The sequence below is a fragment of the Rhipicephalus sanguineus genome, unplaced genomic scaffold, assembly GCF_013339695.2.
Source record: "Rhipicephalus sanguineus isolate Rsan-2018 unplaced genomic scaffold, BIME_Rsan_1.4 Seq225, whole genome shotgun sequence".
NCBI lineage: Eukaryota > Metazoa > Arthropoda > Arachnida > Ixodida > Ixodidae > Rhipicephalus > Rhipicephalus sanguineus.
The window spans coordinates 370,660-393,729 of NW_023614810.1; the positions used below are offsets into that span (position 1 = coordinate 370,660).

General features: G+C 47.2%; 1 protein-coding gene across 2 annotated transcripts in view; it reads right to left on the reverse strand.

Annotated features, from left to right (window-relative positions):
* LOC119376790 (RING finger protein 141) overlaps positions 1–23,070 on the reverse strand; it is a 59,142-nt gene that overhangs the window by 10,780 nt on the left and 25,292 nt on the right. For both annotated transcript variants that reach the window (XM_037646498.2, XM_037646497.2), the window contains exons 4-5: positions 16,231–16,367; positions 9,944–10,048 (exon numbers count right to left, since the gene is read on the reverse strand). In XM_037646498.2, the coding sequence (XP_037502426.1) occupies positions 9,944–10,048; positions 16,231–16,367 (242 nt within the window). The remainder of the gene's footprint in view (positions 1–9,943; positions 10,049–16,230; positions 16,368–23,070) is intronic.

Sequence of the window (23,070 nt, forward strand, 5' to 3'; positions counted from 1 at the left end):
CGTCGCAAATCACCGCCTTCACGCGCGTCTGGAGCCTTGCAGCCACTTCCGTGCCCTGCCAACCCCTTCGACCGCGTCGGCATAGATCTCTACGGCCCACTTCCGATGACACGGATGGCAATCGGTGGATCATAGTCGCTGTGGACCATTTGACACGCTACGCCGAAACTGCTGCGCTGCCAAGTGCCACAGCGCGGGACATAGCGTCTTTCGTCCTACGCCGATTCATCCTTCGACATGGCGCACCTCGGGAACTCCTTAGTGACAGAGGTCGAGCCTTCCTCTCGGAAGTCGTCGAAGCTCTGCTTTCCGAATGCCACGTTGTTCATCGACGGACCACGGCATACCATCCGCAGACTAACGGGCTCACCGAACGATTCAAACGCACCCTCGGTGACATGCTCGCGATGTACGTGACATCTGATCATGGTAACTGGGACCGCGTTCTTCCATTCATAACGTTCGCATACAACACCGCGACACAGTCTACCACGGGATTCTCACCTTTCTTCCTCCTGTATGGCCGCGAACCTTCGCACACCATCGACACTCTCCTACCATATCGTCCGGACGCTTCCGAATGCCCACCTGTGTCCGAAGCTGCCCGACAAGCCGAAGAGTGCCGCCAACTCGCGCGCACCTTTACATCCCAAGAACAACAGTGCCAGAAGGAAAACAACGCCGACTCACTTCGAAGTCCCAGCTATTCCTCTGGATCTCTTGTATGGCTGGCTGTTCCCTACCAAACTCCTGGGCTTTCCTCAAAACTCGTCCCAAAGTACGAAGGGCCTTACCGTTTTGGAGCAAACATCCCCGGTGAATTTTATCATTGAGCCAGTTTCCCCATCTGACAACATGCGCCGGCGTGGACGTGACCTCGTCCACGTGGCACGTCTCAAGCCATACCACAGCCCTCTGCCTCCAGACTCCTAGGTCGCCAGGATGGCTCTTTTTCGGGGGGCGAATTGTGAAGAAGAAGACGCGCCGCCGGTCAGCAGTATCGCGAACGCTCGCCGCGCGCTGCTGGTCGCTGGCATCTTTCTGGACGGTGCTCTGCCCCGACTCGCTGTGTTTGTTCAAAGCGTCACCACAGGAACGCATCGCCAATAAACCTCGTCTCACAGCATAGAAGTACTCGCTGACTGATTCCCACAATCCGTGGGATCTGCCGAACTTTTTTGCCTCACCTGTCGTTCTTTCACTACCATCTCTAACGCTGTTTGCTCCTGTCCAAATGATGTACCAACCAGCCCAGACCAGCAGTGAGGTGAAGCACTCATTCAGGGTCAGGAGCAGCATACACATAAATGTAAGTGACACAACCTACCAGGGGCGTAGCCAGGGGGGGGGCTTATGGGGCTTCAGCCCCCCCCCGAAATTTTTCGTGCTCTCATACACCACCAACCAGCGGCGTCCCGGGTGGTGGGATTTATTGGGCTTCAGCCTGATTATCATTTATTTAATTATTTATCTTTTTATGACCCTCAAAATGTTAGCAGAAGCAAGTTTGATATCGGGCTCTACACAGATGGCTCAAAAGTGGATGATGACACAAAACATCAACTGCTAGCTTCTCCTTGGATTCCTCCGCCATGCTATATGTTTAAGTCTATGAACGATTTTAAGCAGAAACGAATGTTTACGTGGCTTGGCTGGACAGGTACCGATGGCTTAGCTTCTCAGCGCTTCAAGAGGGTGCGTTTTGCCGAGTGTGTGTCCTTTTTAGCAGAAGTGAGATTGGCAAGGGCCAACATGCGCGCACTAAGGCCCTCGTATCCAATCCATTTCAAAAGTGGAAGCACGCCCTCGAAGTCTTCGGTGCACATGAAGTCACTAAATATCACACTGACGCTCATCTGGTAGCCGATAGTTTTCTTCAAACCTTCTCAGGATGTGTGCCCAGTGTTGTTGATCAGCTGGACCATGGCAGGCAAATTCAAATAAGAGAGATCCGAAGGAAGTTACAGCCTATTGTTGAGACAGTTCTCTTTTGCGGGTGGCAAGGTGTGGCTCTCCGTGGACATAGAGACAGTGGTCCCATGGATTCAAGCACAGCCTCCTCTACAAATACAGGCAACTTCAAAGAGCTACTTCGCATGCGCGCGGATTGTGGCGACACACAAAAAAAAAAGCATTTGGAAAGTTGCCCAAATAAGGCCTCATATTTTAGTTATATGTACAAAACCACATTATAGAAATCTCTGCTGCAATCATCAAGGAAAGCCTAGTCGCAATAGTAAACGCTGCAGGCTGCTTCTCCGTACTTGCTGATGAAACGACGGATGTTGCAGGTATCGACAGCTTACTGTTTGTGCAAGGTACCTTAATAAGGATGCGAACGGAATCGAAGAAGTGTTCTTAGGCTTTATGCCAATTCACGACCAAATGGCCGGGCCCTGGCCGACACCATCATAAGGCTCCTTATAGAAATGGGAATTAACATGCAGCATCTCCGTGGTCAAGGCTACGGTGGTGCAAGTTCGATGGCCGACAAAACGAATGGTGTTCAAGCTGCTGTCCGTGAGAAATATCCAGCCGCACTCTATGTATTCACTGCGCGTGTCACTCCCTTTATCTAGTTGTGTGTGCAGCATGCTCCATCACAGACATTCGAAACTCTTTGGGACTCTGAAGGCGACGTCAGCCTTTTTCCGTAAATCTTCTAGCCGCAAACACGTTTTGCGAAAAGTGATAAGTTTGAGCTGTCCTGAGCCTACAAGGCAGCGCCTTTTGGGACTATGCGAAACGCGCTGGGCCGAGAAGCACGATGCAGTGCTTTCATTTGTGAGCCTCTTTCAGCCGTTGATCGCAGCACTAGAGGAGACTAAGTTTAACGGAAATGGCGAAAGTCCAGTGCAGGCAAACAGTCTAATGTTGGCACTCTTTTCACCAGCGTTCCTTGTAAGCCTGCATGTGACGGAACACGTGTTAGCACTGACTTTGCCACTGTCAAAGAAGCTGCAGACGAGGAGTATCGACATGAGCGCTGCCATTGACGACATAGAAGTGATACAGCAGACAATTGAAAGTGACCGCAAGAACACGAATGTTTCTTTCTCAAAAATATTCGCACAAATGCAGGCAATGGCAGAAAAACTGAATGTGGAGATCACCAGCCGTCGAGCCGGTGTCCGGAAGCAAAACCTTGGGAGCAATGCATTCGAAAGTGCGGAAGAATATTTTCGCAGAACCCTGTTCATTCCGTTCATGAACCACGTACTAGCCCAGTTAAACCAACGGTTCGAACAGCACAGGACACTTCTAAAGGACTTTTCATTAATTGTATCATCCGCAATACCACCAATGCAAGATGATGGAAGAAAGGAGCAGAAAATCGCCTAACTGTTTTTGCGCATGACGTCGAAACGAGGGCTGGGAGAACTGCGACTATGGTGGACAAAGTGGGCGAACAAAGCAGCAAACCAGAGCCCCGGTACAGGAACCGATGCCCTCCTCATTGCGACAGCAGGTTCTGTGCGAATGTGTACAAGCTACTCCGGATTCTAGCAACCCTTCCAGTGACCACTGCCAGCGCAGAGGGTACGTTTTCAAGCATGAGGTTACTTAAGAACTACTTACGCTCCACGATGTCTGAGGAACGCATGGTTGGCCAGGCACTTCTGTACGCCCACAGAAATGTCGACATCAGCGTGTCGGAACTCATTGACCGCTTCGCTAAGCTTCCTCGCCGGGTCAACGTTGTCCTTTGATACCGAGCAGGACAAAAATCAGCGCAAACGAAAGGAAAAGACACTACTGTTCCAGTTCAGGTCAATGAGCCCGTAATTCTGACGCAATATTATTGTTCACCACCTTTTAAAGCCGTGAGGATTTTGTACCTTTTAGCAGTTAACACTGTGACCTAATATAAACATAAGAATACGGGCATCAGGTGGACATTACCAGCCAATCGACAGCTTCACCTTGTTCACTGAGAGGTCGGCATACGCGGCGTTACCAAACAAATTCAACTATTGGGAAGCCGTTCTAACAGCATTGTTTGTTACTTTCATTTGTCGTTTTTGTTCTTCATTGCTTTTTGAAATAGAAGCGGCAACCTTCCTTTAAATTGAGTGCACAATAGTGGTTCGCACTTTTAAAACAGTTTTGAAGTAGTTTCTTTCATTATTTCTGCGCTCTTCCTTTATAGTTCTGTTTACATGGTGCGTCCGAGTCAGCAGCTTGGCCCAAGGACATATCAGTTGGCCATTATGTATAGTGATCATTGCTTAGTTCCGTTTATTGATTGCATATTTAAATGTACATTTGTGAAGTTTTGCGTAAGCATACTGCGCACTGTTTCCGGTGACTATATTTTGCCCGTATTCGAGGTGTACTTTCCCATTCTTGCTTTTCCCTGGCCGCATCATTTGTGCAAAAAGATTAACATTTTGCGTAAACAATCTGCATTAAAATCCTGGTTATTTCGTGGACTTCATTTTTTTGTTATCAGGCACCTCTTCAGTTCAAAGCTGATGCAGTTCCGAAGTTTACGTGATATTTGCCGTACCTGTTACACACACACAAACACAAATATTGAAAAGATTGAAGACAGTTATTCCTGGAAAGATTTTGCGGGCATTCCAACATAATATTTTTACGAAAAAAACACATTTCTTACTCGTTCTTAACAGAGGGCAGCATTCAAGAAGTGATTTGCAGCATCTAATACAAATTGTCACTGGTAATATATTAATGGTAATACCAGTGACAATGTATGTACATGGTAATACATGTACATACCCACGCCGCTTTTGGAAAATTATGAAACCGGACGACAAAACCACAGTCTCTTTTTGTGACACTTCTGGATCCCCCGTTGCCGACTGCGACGTTCCATCCGTCAACTCTGCATTTTGTTCAGTCTTTACTAACGAACCTAACAACGAACTTCCTGATTTTCCGCATTTTGCTTTTCCGCCAATGCTAAAGATTACATTCAATTCAGAGGGAATTGTAAAAGTTTAACCAATTAAAGAACTCTTCGTCATGCGGTATAGATGGCATAAACGCCAAAATTCTGAAAAATACTAAGCATGTATGTAGTTCCATATTGTCAATCATTTTTCAGCAGTCACCCGACACAGGTGAAGTCCCATTAGACTGGAGAGTTGGGAAGGTCTTTCCGTTCTTCAAGAAAGGTGACCGCTCATTTGCAGGTTACTACCGACCAATCTCGCTCACTAGTGTTTGTTCAAAGATCATGGAACACGTCATCTTTTCTCATGTTGCTACATTTTATCATCCGTAAACTTCTTTCACCCAAACCAACATGGCTTTCGTAAAGATCACTCATGCGAGACCCAACTAACATTATTCCTGCACGACATTCACCTTCATATGGACCGTAACATCCCAATTGACACACTGTTCTTAGATTTTGAAAAAGCCTCGCGTCTAAACTTTCATCGGCATGTTTTAACTGGATTAAAGCATTCCTAACAAACCGTAAACAATTCGTGCATGTTAATGATCACTCCTCCGACCTCTCGCATGTCTTGTCCAGCGTGCCCCAGGTTATCGTCCTAGGGCCTCTTTTATTCCTAATATACATTAACGATATTCCGCTTTCCGTTGAATCTAACATCCGTTTTTGCTGATGATTGTGTCCTCTACCGCCCTATAAATAACCCCACCGATGTCTCCTCTCTACAGCATGACCTCTCACGCATTCAGCAGTGGTGTACCACCTGGTTGATGTCCCTTAATGCGAAAAAAACATCACTAATTCTTTCCATCGTCGCCGAAACCACACGCCGGCTACTACACAATCAACAACTGTCATATAGCTGCTACTGACTCGATTAAATACCTGCGTGTCCATCTTTCGAGTAACCTATCTTGGGGCGACCATATAAATCACATAATTCACTCCGATAACCGCGCTCTCGGGTACACACGCCGTAATATTTCCATGACACCACCTTCCGTTAAACTACTCGCTTATAACACCATTGTCAGACCAAAACTTGAGTATGCAGCTGCTGTCTTTGACCCCCACCAAACTAATCATATCGAAATACTTGAGTCAGTACAGAACCGAGCAACCAGATTCATTGTTTCAGATTATTCCCGCTACTCGAGCGTCTCCGCCCTCAAATCCCAGTTAAATCTTTCTACCCTCGCTCTTCGTCGTCGTATTGCACGTCTCTGCCTTTTTCACAGATTCTTTTATTCAACCCGCGTGACAACCACCTCATCCAGCGGTCCATCGAGGTCATCGCACAAGTCATCCAAATGCTGTGATTCCGCCATGTGCCCACACCACCTCATTTCAGCAGCCCTTTTTGCGCACCACCCGAGACTGGAATGACCTTCCGAACGAAGCAGCAGTCATCCGCGATTTTGCGCGCTTCAAAAATGCCATCCAGGAAGCAGACTCAACCACATCCTAACATACACCTTCATCGATACCGCCATTTTATGACGCCACCCCTCATGTAAAGTCCCATATGGGACCTTTGAGGATATAAATAAAATAAATAAAAAATAAATAATAAATAAATAAATAAATAAATAAATGTTATATACTTAGTCGTTCTAAAAATTCAATGAGGAGGTCGCGCTGCAACGTGAGCCCCCCCGAACAAAATTCCTGGCTACGCCACTGCAACCTACACCAAGGAAATGCTGGGAAGGCCCAAGAAGCCTTCACCGAGGGACCCTCAGCAAGGAGGCTTCCAAAGTGACATAAGGCGGCTCATCGCAAGGATGGCTTCCTTACTGAGGTTCGGGCCAAATGACAGCCTCAGGGTGTCTACCGAGTTGACATTTTTAAATTCCCCGAGTTTTCCAGGTTTTCCCTGAGTTTTTTGCTAAAATTCCCTGAGTGAAATAGAACTTTGTTTTATGTCAAGATCGGTAGAGACCATGTCGCTCGATGATGTCACTCTCTAGTGTGCACGTTAAAAAAAAAACAACTTAATCCCATTTAAGTAGTACAGAGAAAAGTTAAACCTTAATATAGCGAAGTTGGTAAAAGCAGCAACTCACTTCCTTATATCAAAACTTCGTTAAACTGAAATTCTACTTTTCATGCAAGGCATAGTTACCGAAGGATTAATTTTAAACTGAAAATGCCACAAGAATGCTCGACTAATACGGCAACATGAAAAAACTTATTTTTTCGTGAAAAAAATCAATTCTGTGCAGCAATCAGAGTTAGATACCTCTCCAGAGTGTCACGTGTAAAGACGAAAGAAACGCAGGTTTAACGCACTGTGGAATTGAGCTTATTCTGCTGCTGCGGGTTGTTGTCAAATCCTCGCGCATTGCTCAGAGCAGTGCGACACCTTTGCTATCATGTTCCCAGCCGAATCATTTGCTCTACACAAATGCGCAACATTGAAAACCGTCGCACGTTAGAAAAAAAGTCACAGTTTCACCACGAGAGCGAAATAGTGAATCCGACAGCAACAAAGAGGAATTTTCAACGAATATCGGCTACCAGCTCATTCCTTCAGGAAACACAGCCGCTGCACTAAAAGAAGTGCCCTATCTATGGCTCCGGGGCAAATCCAGGTGCCTACTTTAGGGGGGGGGGTCTACAAAGGCCGAAGCCAGTGCCTGAGCAGTGCATTTTGGTGGGTCACGCATATTTACAACAGCCCAGAGGGAATTATGGTGGCACCTAAGAAGCCTTCGTTGAAAATGTGCATAGGGAAGCAGGAAAGGGTAGAGCGATGAGGAGAGAGGTAGAGAGCAGAGACAATATACTCTTTACCCCTTTTGGGCAGTGGTAGGCTAAGCAACTCGACAAAGGGGGCAAGCTCAACAGGCAGCCTGACAAAGGAGGTGGACGACAGGCACTGAAGGGAAGCGGCGGGGGCTGGCTTTGGGGAGGGAGGGGGAGGAGGCGATCGCCGCTACCCCTCCCCCCCCTAGATCCGCCACTGCTATGGCTTCAACGAAAGTTTTGCAATTAGAGCACATCACCTACAAAGGTATGAGCTGTCTGCTGATCCCCTTTAAGATACCGCGGCACACCCGATCACACGCTGGTACAAAGTACGCACTTCCTGCCGGACTCACGCAACACCCCTCCCCAACCCTCCGGCTCTTATCTCCATGTGCCCATCACGGAAAAGAGACGGTCGGCTCGTTTCATCTCTGCCTAATTTAAGCCCGTTTGTCAGCAGCACTAGCGCACTTTCACTCGCACATGGAGCATACGACGCGGGGTGATGTAATCGCGATTTGGACTTGAAGATCATGGCGAAGGCAATCTATAATTGCTATCGCAAAAAAAAGAAAAGAAAAGCATAGCTGCGGGCTAACATCGCATGAAAGCATGGCTACACCCTGAATTACGGCACATCCGATTATGGTAGACACGTTACTGTTTTCCGACATCGCGCACCGAATCGAGCAAGTGGTACCCGTGCCGGTGTCGTGAATTCGGTCGCCCCTATGCCTTGGCTCTGAAAAGTTTTGTAATTCAGCGTTGTAGCAAAACATCCACGTGGTGTGGCTAGTAATTGAGAGCTGTAGCCCCCAAAAATATCGGTCGACTGCCTAAAGCTTGTTTCAGCAGTGCCCTAACCGGAAAAAGAAAAGGAAAAAGCTTCACTTGCTGTGAATCGGCCCGTTAGTTACGCTCGCTCTCGCCTGGAAATTTATTCTATTCTTCACTGAGTACTAAATAGCGTCTTTGAAGCTCGGGATCAGAGCGAGTGAGCTCTGATAACGGCCAACAAGCGCCGTCGTCTTTTTTCTTGCCAATCGTGATGGCTTGCAAGATACCAGCCTTGTCGACGACATCATCTCCTGAACGATCGCGATCGCTTGCAAGATAACGAAGCTGTACATCCACTGCTACCACTTCTACAACTAATCATGCTTGCTACTTGACATGCGGCGAACAAAGCACCATATCGGGCGCTAACGCACAGCACACACGACTAAGAATACAGAACTACACGCGAGTGTCGTGGTTCATGGTGACCGCATGCCCCGCATTAGCCGGAATCTCTCTACTCCACCGCACGAAGGCGATGACAGCATCGAGGTGCACTATTTCCCCGCAGCCGCAGCGGCCGTTTGATTTGAAAAATGCGCTTACAAAATATCGAGCCAGCGCTACCGCGACTTTCATTGCCTTTCAATAAAGTTACTGTGGATTTTCCCTATGGAAGCACAATTTCCCCGAGTTTTCCCTGAGAATTTCCAGACTACCCAAAATCCCTGAGAATTCCCGGTTTTCCTGGTCGGTAGACACCCTGAGCCTATAAACAAGACAGCATTGCGACATGACAAGCACAAGGCAAGGCCTCTCATTACTTGAAACAGACAAACACAAAGGTGGTGCCACTGGGTGCTGGTTTTAACGTGCTAAAAAAAAGCAAGACTTACTTTCTGACACAAAAAGAAGCTGCCAGAAGTGCGTAAAATACAATTTTACGCCATAGATTCTTGTTTTCAAGCAAAATAAGTCTCTCTGTATAGGTGTTTCACCTCTACCGATTGGTTGACCCACATCACTGTTGGGTGACACTAGCGGTTATACCTTCACCACTTTCTGGGCAAAATTAAATATTCTGCGTTTATGAGAGAAAAGCATGCTTGTTGCCGCCAATGTGACAATGAATCTTCTCATTTTCACCACAATAAAAGAAATTGTTCCGTACAGTAGACAGTCCCTTTCAACTTTCAGCATGGCAGCTGTGAAGAGGACTTAGTAAATGCTCCGTTGCACCAGAAATGTAATCACTGGCTTAGGTTCCAGAGATTTGATTTTTTTTAGACGTTACTAAAATTAACCTTTTCAGACTACCCTACTATTCAAACACTTCTTAGGGCTGAAATGCTGACCTTACTGACTTAATTACAGTGAAGCTCAACAATGCTCGAAATCCTCAATGATGATGCCGGGATGCTTTTTACTGTAGCTGCTTGTACAGACAGCAAAATAAACGAATGACGTGCTACATGTGCACGGACTCACCACTGCTCAATGCAGTGCAGGCAGTAGCTGTGCGTACAGGGCAGTGTCACCTCTGGCCTGTGCTCCATGCAGATGCAGCACTCCTCCAGCTCAGTACCAAGGACGCTGAGAATGAGAGGGAAGTATCATCAGAACTTTTGTTTGACAGGTCGCGAGAAGTACAACATTCAGAAATCACCCCTTCCTCCCCATTTGCACTTTTCTTTATTCCATTTTCCTTTCCTTTGATTAATCAATAAAGTTCCTCCATCCGCAGGGATACTTCAGCATTTATATAAGTTGAACCTGGATGTAACGAAATTGATGAATGTCAGTAATATTTCGTTATACAGTCGAACACGGATATATCGAACCCACATACAGTGAAACCTCGTTAATACGTACCCGCTTTAAGCGTACTAACGGTTAAAACGTAGTTGCTACGGATCCCCAACCGAGTTTCATAGAGCCTAATGCATTCGCTGACCGCTTAAGCCGTAGTGCTTCGTCCTACGCCTACCGGTTAGCGCGTACCCTGCGTACCGTGATAACTTTTTGTGACATAAAATTTGCTGCGCCGCTGAACTTCCGGATGCCATAATGTGCCGCCAAAGGTTTCCGTCTTTTCGAGAAGTGCGTAGATTGGTCGATCACTGATTCCGACTTCCGCGCGATTGCAGCGACGCCTTTGCATGTAAGCATCGGGAAAGAACGAGGGTGAGGCGGCGGCCACCGACGAACGCGCCAGCATGACTTATCGCCGGCAACCTATCTGCTCGGGCACGCGTGCGGCGCAGCACTACTTTAAGTGATTTTAGCGGAACTGATTCAATAAAACTAAACCCCTAGGGTTGGGCGGATTAAGCCTACTGCACGTCTTTAATAGGCGACAACCTGCACGCGCTGGGCCGCCGATCCCTGCCGCGTCATTGTGCGGGGCCGTGCTCAAGCACGCGCCACTTTGTAAAAACGAAAGCAGCCCGCTGTTGCGGAGTTGAGCGTTGCTGGTCGCGGGCGAAGCGAAACCTCTTTGCATTGACGCTAGCAGGCTAAACGCAAGCGTACAGCACAGCAAGCGTAGCGCTGTTGTAACCATACTGCACGCTTTTATTGGGCGACCACCCAAACGCGCTTCCGTCCACTGCCAGGACCGCTAGAGCGTTGCGAAGTGCGCATCGCTTGCAGGAAGTTCGTCATCGCCGCGTTAACCGAACAAGCTACTCACCGCATCTGTGCACAATCTGGAGCGAAGCGGGTATGAAGAACACTCCCACGACAATGCGCGCGTGCGGTACAGCAAGCGGCCCAGCAGTGACGGCGTGAGCCAAGAAAGCGACGCGCTGCACGCAACTAGCCGGGAGACGATCGGCTCCACGCAGCCGTACCGCGTTTCAGTGGAACTGCGTCAGTTTTTGTTTAGGAGCAGATCGCGGCACAGACGCATGCACATATATCGCGGAAAGCCGACACTGTCTGTTCTGTTGCTATGTCGGTCACTGCGTATGCTGGACCCTGTAATAGTTCCGAAATGCTCCTTGGCGTCGCCCCGCGCGTTATCGGACGGTCGTGCGAGAGTACCAGAATCTTTTCTCCACTTTGGCAAAGAGAAAGAAAAGGCTTTGCAATGGGTACTTTAGGCAATATTTGCTGTGGCACTGTATTTATTTCTTTGCTGGCGGCGATGGCGTACGCGAGGAGATGCAAATTTTTACTTAGTGGTTAATGCATACTACCGTTTAGTGCGTAGTTATGCGGCGTTTCCGGCAGGTACACATTAACGAGGTTCCACTGTATATAGAATTTTCGGCTATATCGAACTCTCAAATTATCCCTTGAAATCCTTTGTAAAAGTATAGAAATTCGCACGTTATATCGAACAGTATTTTTACCGCCATCGAGTATATCGAATGCTGCGCGAGCTGGAAGGTGCGCTTCGGCACTCGCGCGCACCGCAACTTTGCCACCTTCGGGCACGAGCTTACGCCGAAACACGAAACGCTCGCAAAAACGTAAGGGTGAGAGGTCAGGATGTAATCCTGTTGGGGCATTCTCAAATGGGGACAGCTTTTTTTTCTCTTTGCTCTCTCTCTTTCTCATGCTTTCCGCGTTAACGTCGGCTCGGAGAACAGGAACGAAGGAGCCGGTGGCTCCCCTTCGCCTTTCTTTTTTAGAGCAGGGACGAAGGACCCGGCGGCTTCCTCCTTTCGCCTTTTCTTTTTTTTTTTGTTGCTGTTTTGCGAGTTTTGATCAGCCAACCACAGCACGCGCCTTTCGTATTTGCTCAGCCAACCACAGCTCGCGCCTTTCGTACATCGCTGCTGCCCTTGCAGGTAGCCCGGGTAGCCATCGCCGCCATCGCGACTGATCGCGAGCGCTTTGTTCGCGGAGTTCACTTCCGTGAGTTGTCACATACCACCGCTTTCCTCTTTTGCGTGCAGGCTGTGCAAAGGTGCTGCGGACTGTTTGAATTCTCGACTTCTCATGTAGCAATGGCCAGTGTCAAGAAGCACAAGAACACAGTGGCCAACTACTTCTGGAAGGCAGGCTTCGTGACGGCGGAACTTGCGGAAACCGGTGAAGAGAGACGACGAGCGCATAGATGACGCGTTTCGCGAGTTGTCGTCCCTCTTCCTGGCTGCCGTTCCACCCGAAGTGTCTGCGAACGATTTCGTGGAAGTGGACTGCAATGTTCAGACTGTTGCGCACTGCATCGATGCATCGACAACAAAACACGCACAACCTAAAAAAGCAAACAAAATCAGGTACGCACAACAGTGACACCTGGTGTCACGATGAGTAAATGAAAAAAAAAGGAAAAAAAAAACGTAGATCTGCCACAGAGCGGCGTTAGGGGAGCTAGTGGCTTTCACTATCATTACCATCGCAGCACACCGGATCGAGTGCTCTGGCTCACTGCGCTCGCATGCGTTCCTCTCGCGATCACCGCATGCCTTTTTTCAGCAATTGTAAAAGTTATGCATTATTTATCAAGATTTTCGGCAGATCTACTGCTCAAATTAATGAATGATGAGCATGAAAAATTCGTTACACCCAGGTCATTTGCCACAATGCCTTCGTTACATGGAGGTCAACAATACAGAGGCTTCTATGGGAAACGTGCGGCACTTACAGGTGGTGCAACAGTCAAATGCACCAATGTGCTGCCACGAGCGGCACTTGTGGCCACTTCATTTTCAACTAGCGTGCCACGAACCATTGTCTCTCCGTCTGCTACGGCCACGTTGCATGCAAGTGTGTTTGCGTAAAGGCTACAAATTTGATAAAACCACTAGGCTTTCAGATTGTTGGCAGCGCAGGATTCTTTTAGGGCCTCAGGCGAAGAGAAAGGTCAAATTATACAGAATCAACCATGTTTTCGATGTGACAGAAAGCACGCACGTGTGACGGAGTGTTTTGAAAGGGTGATTTGGGCGGCCGGCCAGCGTAAACCTTGAAGCATAGGGCGTCACCATCGATGTTTGTATGCATTCTTGCTTGCCAATTTGCCTGCTTTTTGTTGAGTAAACGATGAGGTTTGTGTCTGACGTGTCTTAGACAACCCCTTGCGATGGGTGCAAATAAAACCTACGATCGCCGAACAGCACGTGTTGCATTTAGCAATGCGTGGCAGTTCCGCGAAGTTTTCCCGTGTTGTAGTTCAGCTCCGTTCGTAGACATTGCTCGGGCTGCGTGAGTCATTCAGTAACTTTGTCACGTGCTAGAATTGCACGTGATATCTTAGCTGTCACGTAGTACAATAGAACGGCGTGGCGCGGCTTTCCTTGCACGCACCAGTACAAGGGGAATACAATTTAAAATTCTCGTGGTTTGCGATGCATTTTGCCAGGCATGAGGAGCTTCTTCCTAAATGTTCCTGCTTACAAACTGCACAGTCTGCAAACTGCGCCGCTAGACGAACTGCGGTATGGTGGAAAAACAGCAGCAGCGTGCGAAGGAAGATTGCTGGATCTGTCAGTGGCTTTCCGCCAACGAAATGTAGACTGCGAACCCAAGATCACATTGCCGACTGCCACTCGGTTCCATCAGCAGTGTAAAAATATCAGTGAACTTGCGTGGAGCGTAAATTCGCAGCGAACTAGCTGCACGTACTTCATAAACGTGCCCGCAGGATCACTTGCTTTATGCGGTGTACACTAATGCAGTGTTCCCGTCTGTTTCTGAAGCATGGTCACTGCGGAAAACTGAAAAACTTTGTTCCAGCTGCATAGTTCTTATAGTTATTTAGTTATTAGCACAGTTTACGACACAGCAATTCATATGCGACATTGCGAAGCACGGCTAACAACCCGACACAGCTCCGCTCATGGGTCGGCTGCTGCGCGGAGCCCACCAGTAGCTTCCGTTCAATCCCACACCACGGCGCCACCAGCTCAGTGCACGTTTCCTATGAAGATAGAGCTGGGGAATGAAAAAAATTCGTTAAATCCAGGAATTCGTTAAATAGAGGTTCGTTATATCCAGTGTAACTGAGTTACGGTGAGTTGTTATGAAATGGTTTTCTTTACAAGAGATGAAAGATGGTGGTAGCGCAGTTTGGCCTTCTAAAGCTCTTCGTTCTCCTCTGCTTTCTCACTGGCTGTACATTCTCCTACAAGCAGACGAAGCCTGTAGGGCAAGTCAGAAAGGACAAGGAGGGTTTCAGGCGAGCAGTACAAATCAGCTGCGTTCTGCTTGATCACCGGTCATTGTACAGTAGGCGAGCTATAACGTAATAAGTTGGCTGAGGTGGCCCACAACTACAAATGGGCCTGAATATTGTGACAAGAGCTTTTGACACAATCCACGCTTGTGCTGCAATGCCCAAAGCAACACCAAGTCGCCTTTTTGAAACGATGCTTGTTCGTGAAGGTTTTTGTATCGCTCCTTCGAATGACATTTTGTAAGGCCACAGTCTGAAGACGAGCTAGTGACTAGCTTCTTCCGTGAGGCACAAGGTCTTCAATACAGAATCGTCATTGTGCAGTATAAAGGGTAAGAAAGTGTCCAGAGGGCTTCGTGGTAATTTCGTGTACAGGAGATAAAATGGGCTATAATCTGTGGTGTCGTGTTTCACCGTGTCGCATGTGTAAGTGATAAAAGACAGCACGTTGTCCGAGTGCTTCTGATTGAACGAAACGTACACGGCAAGAATGTTGGTCAGTGTTGTGTCTGTCTTTTCAACGAGGCCACTGCTCTGTGGATGACACGGTGTGGAATGACGGAAATGTCAAGTGCACATACAAAGTAATTCCTTCATGGCATCAGCAGTGAACTGGCGGCCATAGTCACTGATAATAACATGCGGTGGACCATGGCGAAGGATCACGGAATGCAGCAGGAAAACCACCAGGCAAGCAGTGGTGGAAGAGGGTATGGCTGCGGTCTCAGCATACCATGACAGGTGATCCATGCAGACAATTATCTAATGGTTCCTATTGTTAGGTAACGAGAATGGACCCAAAAGGTCAATTCCTACTTGTTCGAAAGGCGTAACGAGTGGTGTCAATGGCTGAAGGGGTCCATTACCTTCCTTCGTTCTCTAACAATGCCACACAGTTGCTCAAGTTGCAATATTATATATAAAAATGCTGATGCTCCCTAACCACAATATGATTGTGAGGCACACCATCAGGACTAATTTTGATCACGTGGGGTTCTTTAAACCCTACTTTTGTATTAATTTCTCCTAAGCTATCATATCCACCGCCAACTCAGTTTTATGACTTCTGTGTCATGCATAATCCTGATGTAATACAATTGACAATTGATGAACAAAAGTGCCACAATTAACCTCAGCGGACAAATATTTCCCTTAAGTGTGACAGGGACCGTACAATGAAAGGATGCGTTAAGCAGTGTTGCACAACTGCAAAACCACCGTTATACTCCAAATAACAAGTGCATGGCTCTTTTTTCTTTATTATTTGTTTGCCGCTAACCTGCCTTTGCAGATGCTAGTTAATGTCTTGCGGCATCACAAGGATTTCGAAATTGCCAGCACTTGTGTCGCTAAAATTCTGCATTCACACCTTGACATTTACTACTTGTTTTGTTTATGGCGATACCAAGTGCACAACGTGATGTGCTTAAACGACAAAGTGGCACCCACACTGAAATGATTTTGATGAATGGACCGTACAATGATCGCACCTAGCGCTATCAACACGTGCATGCACAATGGAATAAGCTGCCCTCTGAGGATGTGCGTAACATTTGCACGCATGCTAGCACGTTGTGGCTAGCAGACGACGCAAGGAGCCACCCACACTACGGGGTTTTGTCAGCTCTGTTCGTATAGGAGAACCCACCCGGAGAATAAGGTGGAGGCACACATGTTGGCAGTTCCACTGGAGGCAGCAGCTGAGCAGTAGGCCTTGATGGTGTGGTACGTGTGCAAGAACTGCCTCAACGTCAGCAGGCGAGCCTCCCCATCCCCTGCACCAACCTGCAGAGGGCAAGGGGGTACATGAAATGCAGTGAAAAAAACACTGAAAGGTTGCAAAGAACACACACCCTTTCACAGGAGTGCAACAGTCGAAATAGGATTTGGAGCAATTTTTGGAGCTGCAAAATGTTGCTTTTGAGCAAGAAAATCCAAATTTGGAGCAGGTCACGGGAAAAAAAAATACTCCTATTTTCTAGCATGAAATCTCGAATCTGGAGTGGTATAACAAAGAAGGCTCACTTTTAGAAAAAAAAATATCTATAAACCATTCAACATCAGCTAACTTGTGTACAGTGCACGTGAGCACTGTTATTTCAATAAAAGCAGTGTGTTGAATCACCCCACAGTACAAACAATGGCCAAGTACACAGTGGCATTTGCAGCGCCTGTAAAATGATACGACAGGTGCTGCAAATTAATGTGGACCTGCCAACCTGGCAACCTCTAAATTAGGATGATTCGTAAAGCAGGAGCAAGTGAGGGTGGTGAAAAAAAGAAAACAGGCGTACATTCTTTTATATTATTTGTCAGGGTCACAGAAACATCATACACAGCTCTGAATGATTGCCAGTAACTCTTTAGAAGTCATGATCATACTAGTACTAGTAATTATACGGCGCGTGAGTAATCAAGAAACAAATTGTGTTGTGTCCCGTGATAGCTAGTACTAATAGCCCCTTCTAAATCTTAGTTTGCTTTTCCGTGAGGCACTATTGTATTGTGGCAAAAGTGGCTTAAGAGTTTTGCATGCAATAGAAGGAGGCCAGGAATATTTAGAACCACGGTATTTTTTCTTTTTCTTTCGTAGTGGGGTAAAAATTATGGTTAGGGTCTGCGCGTTTGGATTGGATTGGATGATGACGCCCAAACTGCAGGTAGCCAATGCAGCCTGCATTTCTTGCTGAAATTAGCAAAACTGAGAAAATTTTGAGGCTGCTCAGGCATTTTGGTGCAGTGTGGCACAATTTCAACAAATTTCATGGTTTTGGCTCAGCTTGGCACAATATGTAAGGAATTGTATCAAATTAGCACAATTAGCGCAGCTGTTGCGCCCCAGCTTTCATAATCAAATTACTAGGTTTTCATCATAACATGTGCACGGCCAAAAGAGTATCACTGAAGAGCCAAGGTTCGTAGTGCAGAGGAACAAGTGACAAGTCTGTGCTACATAAAGTTGTCCGTCCATGGGCAACATTACGTCACTTTCGACAAGGAGGACTGGACAGGTGCTGGAGAAGGGCGTGGGAATTGTTTTTCGAAGTGGAGCATCTGCATGGCACACAGCGCTGTTATGTTTCCAAAATGTGATCACCGCAGGTTTCTACACGAATTGGCGAACTTGTTCGGGAGATGTAAAAGAAAAAGGTCAGAGCCTGTTTACTGGCCCTTTAAACTCGAACAGGCCGTCAGGCATGATGAAGGCAGTTTTCTCTCTATCCCTCTTGTCGTCTTCAATCTGCCAGTAGCTTGTCTTTAAGCCCATCGATGAGAAATACTCTGCGTTGCACAGCTGGTCCAACGTGTCATCTATCTATGGGAGAGGGTAGACGTCCTTCTTGAGATATTGTTCAAATGATGATGATTGACGCAGAACCACAGGGATCCACCCTTTTTCTTCCCTGGTACCATGGGTGATGACCGCGAACTCTTGCATGGCTCTATGATTTCATGATACATCATCTCGGGCTCTGACGGAGTGGACAGGCATATTATTCAGTTATAATGCGGTGCTTAGAAACAGGGCTTTCGAATTCTTGACGATGACGGTGAGAAGCAGTCCTTGTATTGCCAGACCAGTTCTTTGAGCTGTTCTTTCTGATGCCTGGAAGGGCTCGGATTGACATCAAAAGCTGGAGTAGGTTCAACAGAATCTGTGAGGGCTTCCACAATTCCTTCTATGTAGGCGGCCGTTGTGCCTTTGTTCACGTGCTTGTACTCGATGCTGAAGTTTATGAGCATCAGCCTTGCTTTCTCTCTGTACAGCTCGGCTATTCCTTCGACGACGCAAATCTCGCCGTTCACCAACAGCGGTGGTCGCCCTCCATGACACTAATTATGTCTGCGGATTTCCGAGTGCCAATGGAAATGATGAAGCTGGAGCAAGGCAAAATGGCAACTTGATCGTCATTTCGGACACATTCAAGGCATGGTTTCCTGACATCGTGTGCGATGGTAGTGCTTTTTATGACGATAGAGTTATACTGACTCAAATCTCAGGTTGATGAGTGCTGCGTGATGGTTTAAGAAGTCCGTACCAAGAATGCAGCAGGACCAGGAAGCTTGCAGGATAAGTCTGGTCATTAATGGTGACTCTTGCTGTGCAGATTCCTGCCGGTGTTACTGGGTGACCTTCAGCTGTCCCGATTTTGGGGCCTTCCCACGTGCTCTTGACTTTCTTCAACATTGTGGTGAATGGTCTACTGATGACCAATTAGTCACGTCCGGTGTCGACCAAAGTGATGACGTTGCGGCCGTCGATAAGCACATAAATGTCGGTAGCTTGCCGTCTTGCACTACGGCTAGGTCACAGTGTCAGATCACGGCTGCGTCGGTTTGTTCTGCTGCTCGTACGTGGACTCATCAGGTCTTCCGGTGACGAAGTTTTGTTCTCAGGGCTCCCTCGGGTCCTGAAGTCGACGAAGGCAGCAGTCGGCGTGCCAGAGATGAAACTCTTTAATTTGGCCGAACTTGTGGCCGGGAAACGCAAAGTCAAACTACAGCAATACACACTGTACACTGATAGCGGCAAACAGAGCGTCAGCCGTCGATAAACTGAACCACGGCAAGGCACACCGGCATTTTATACATGCAGCATCAAACATTCGGGCCTCATCGCTGGTGGCCGCGCTGGTCCCAGAATAATCTCAGCTGTTCGCAATTGCGCACTCAAGCTTATAAGAAGATTCTAACATGATCTGGAAGGTTCCCAGACATTAGGGCACGGCTTGCGCAATATAGCGGCCACGCGTGCAACGCACCTGCCAGACAAAAATAAGAAGCACACATGGCAATATGAACGCGCGAAGCTCATTGCCTGACCTTGCTGCAGGACTCTGGCAGAAAGCTAAAAGAAGGTCACTGCGTTAAGTTTTATTCAGGGGCTTAGTGGCAGCAGCATGAGCTTGAGAAGTGGAGTTAAGCCAACGTTCATTACCAGTGAAGCTGTTTAAGCCGACCGTAAAAACTTTGGTGGATACAAAAATCTATCATTATCGTGAACGGGTATGTGCCACAGAAATTGGGCAAATCCCACTACTCACCGCTGGTCCACTAAAATGAAGAAGACAACAGACGGGTGGCAAACACCAATTATGATTTCTAGACAGACGTAATCAGTAATTGAGAAAAGCTTTAGTAAACTGTCGGGATTAACCCAGTGATAAACACCACGGCCACATGTTTCAGCTTCACTGAAGCATCTGTACGGAGTGCTTCAGCGGTACATACAACGAGAGAATACTTGGGAACAGGACAAGGCAAAGGCGGTGGTGAAAGGACCTGAAGCGATGGAAGCCCTACATGAACGACGACATGCCCATGGATCTATGGGAGTTGCGGATGCTCGGTTTGAGCGCGAGTTTTTTGTCTCTGGAGCTTGGACATCCGTGTCGTGTCTGTAAATCTCTATAGCTTAACTCAAACCTCTATACTGAGAAGCAACCTAGAAACAACCTAGCATCACCTAGCTAAAGCCTAGCAACAACCTAGAAGCAACCAGATTATCATCCAGCTTCGCTGTTTCAAGCCTTGCGCGACTTAGTGCAAGCTTCACCGTTTTATTTTGCACAGTGGTGTTGCAATTACAGTAGCTTGATACACGATACATTTAATGTATCGGAAACACAGATACTGATACACGTTTTGCGAGACACATCGCAACGCAGATACAAGATACGCAAGCAGTATCTAAGATAGTATCTAAGATACATGTATCTTCGATACTGCCCAGCACTAACTGCACGGCATGTGGCAGCAGCTGCTCATGGCTTCTGGCTGAGGTGGTTCAGCAACTCCCAGAGAGTGCTGAATTTCTTCATGAACAATGTCGGCTATTGAATCCACTGGAGGTTTCTGTCCAGCAAATATCTTGTGTAGTTCTTCTCGCACAACCGCTCTGATGTTCTCACACAGGTTGTACGTGCACAGTGTTTGAAGTGGGTGGGCTTGGTACACATTTTTAAAGCATTTTGAATTGTTGTGGCTTCCGAAATGAATTCCATCACCATCATGGCTGGGCTGCACACAAGTCCGGCAAACAGTTCCTGCTTAACTTCCTGCATCAGGAAGCGAATCTTCTCTTCCTCCAGACAGAGTGGGGTCGGCGTGGCGGAACAAGTAAGTCATTTCTTCCATGTAATTCCCAGTGTTCTTGTTCGGGAACTGTACACGAGCCTCCAACCGGGATTCCGCTCTTTCCTTACAGATGACCCCTGTGAAGGTGTCCAGGAATGAAGCACGAAACAGGTCCCAGGTTGTCAGGATGGCTTCTTGGTTCTCGAACCTTGTCCCAGCATTTCTCACTCGAAGACTGTGCCATGTTCTGGCACAGTCTTCAAGTGAGAAATGGACGGCGCGCAACGTTTCGTTGCAGTCCCACCTATAGAACTTGGCAGTCTAGTCATATGCTTCCAACCAACGTTCTGGGTCTACGCACAGTGATCCGCAGAAGGTTGGTTGTTCCCTTGGTTGCTGCATCAAAACAGTAGTGGGCGACACAGCGGCCATCATCATTGCTGTTGTCTTAGTCGCCACTGATTTTGGCTTATCGAGTAGGAGTCCATAATCTGGTGGTTGCCCTTGCTGCTTGCAAATGACTCTATGAGTCGGAATGGCTTTAGCGTCTTGTTCTTCACAGCTTGGGCTTGGTTCATGGCTATTTGAGGGCATCCTGAAATAAAAAAACCAGCACCTACACCAGATGTCATATGGTTGTGATGGTGAAGAAAGCCAAATGCAGCCGATGAAGACAAAACACTTTATTGGAAAACCTGTGCCCATTAAAATAAGTAAGACTCAAAATGTAGCAAAAGCGGCAAGCACAGATGTCGGTCGTCACTAATCTGATCGTCAGTAGAACGCATCATCTCTTATACACTCAAGGAGGATGTGTTGGGGCTGGTTGGTAAGACATTATTTTGAGAGCTTAAACTGCGCTGGCGACAAGACACCACAGTAGAAGACAGGACAAATGCAGACTAACAATTGATTAATTGAAACCACACAAACATGCCTCCTGGAACAGTGCACATGTGCAGTAATAGTCCTCACTGCATGGCGATAGAATACTCACCCACCAAGGCCCCTATCGACCTAAGAAAATGAAGCTCTTTCTTGAAGAGATACACAGATGGTTCACTGATGCACCTATCTGGGCCATGTCTCGCTAACTATGAAGCTTCCAAGATTTCACATGCCCTTTGGTCCTTGCTCTAACACCTTCATCCTACCAAAACTCTGCTAGCACTTCTTTGAACATGTCCTGCAATGAACTGGCAGGTGCGTCCCACTGTCATTTTCTAGACAGTGCTCCATTAAACGCTTATTTCCAGTGCTGTACTGAAAGTCGTTCTAAGGAACGGCATTTCTGGAACTAAGCAAAGAAGTGGAAATTTTAAGGGCTCGTTTTCTTTGTTATACACAATATTAATGAGCACTAACAGACAATAATGCCAAGGAAAGCATAGGGGATGTTATCAGTAGTAAATGTAATGTAAATGTGAAGAAAGAAAAGTGGACGAAAAGATAACTTGCCGTGGGCAGGGACCGAACGTGCGACCTTTGAATAACGTGTCCGATGCTCTACCAACTGAGCTACCTATACTTTCCTTGGCATTATTGTCTGTTAGTGCTCATTAATATTGTGTATAACAAAGAAAAACGAGCCCTTAAAAATTTCCACTTCTTTCCTTCATTCGTAGCGAGGGTCTCGTTCTGGCAGACTTGATGCTTTCAGGTGGTATGCGAGGGATTATTGGTCAGCTGCCAGCTTGTTAATAAGTTCACGTGCTACGTGATGCCAACAGGCAGAAAAAGAGTGTTCCACACTCGTCGTCATGGCTACTGGTGGCGCCGACTGACACTCCCACGTTTAAATGCACATATATACCCCATAAAGTGGACAGAGGGATGGCCGCCGCGGTAGCTCAGTTGGTAGAGCATCGGACGCGTTATTCGAAGGTCGCAGGTTCGGTCCCTGCCCGCGGCAAGCTATCTTTTCGTCCACTTTTCTTTCTTCACATTTACATTACATTTACAACTAATAACATCCCCTATACTTTCCTTGGCATTATTGTCTGTTAGTGCTCATTAATATTCCTGGAACTAGTTCCTTTTGGGAGGAATAGAGGAACACCACCATTCCATTAATGATAAGTGGAACTGTAGTGGTAACTCGTTACGTTTTTGACGGAATGGCTCAGGGAACGGTGTTACTTCAGAAAACATTCCACGGCACTGAACAGATGCACGGATGTAGCATGTCATGCAGGAGGGATGCGCGACTGTGAGATGCACAAACTACTACCACTTGCCTGTCACATGACTATGATGCCTTTTTAACATAGGAGCTGTTTAGAGGCGAGGTAAATCCCTGGGGATCTTTGTCCGCACTTTCTAGCCCAGCTGCGAGAGCCAAGCCTGCCGAGAGGAAGAGCATGGGTAAAGCTAAATGGGTGAGAGGGAAGCGTTGTGTAGAGGGTTGAGC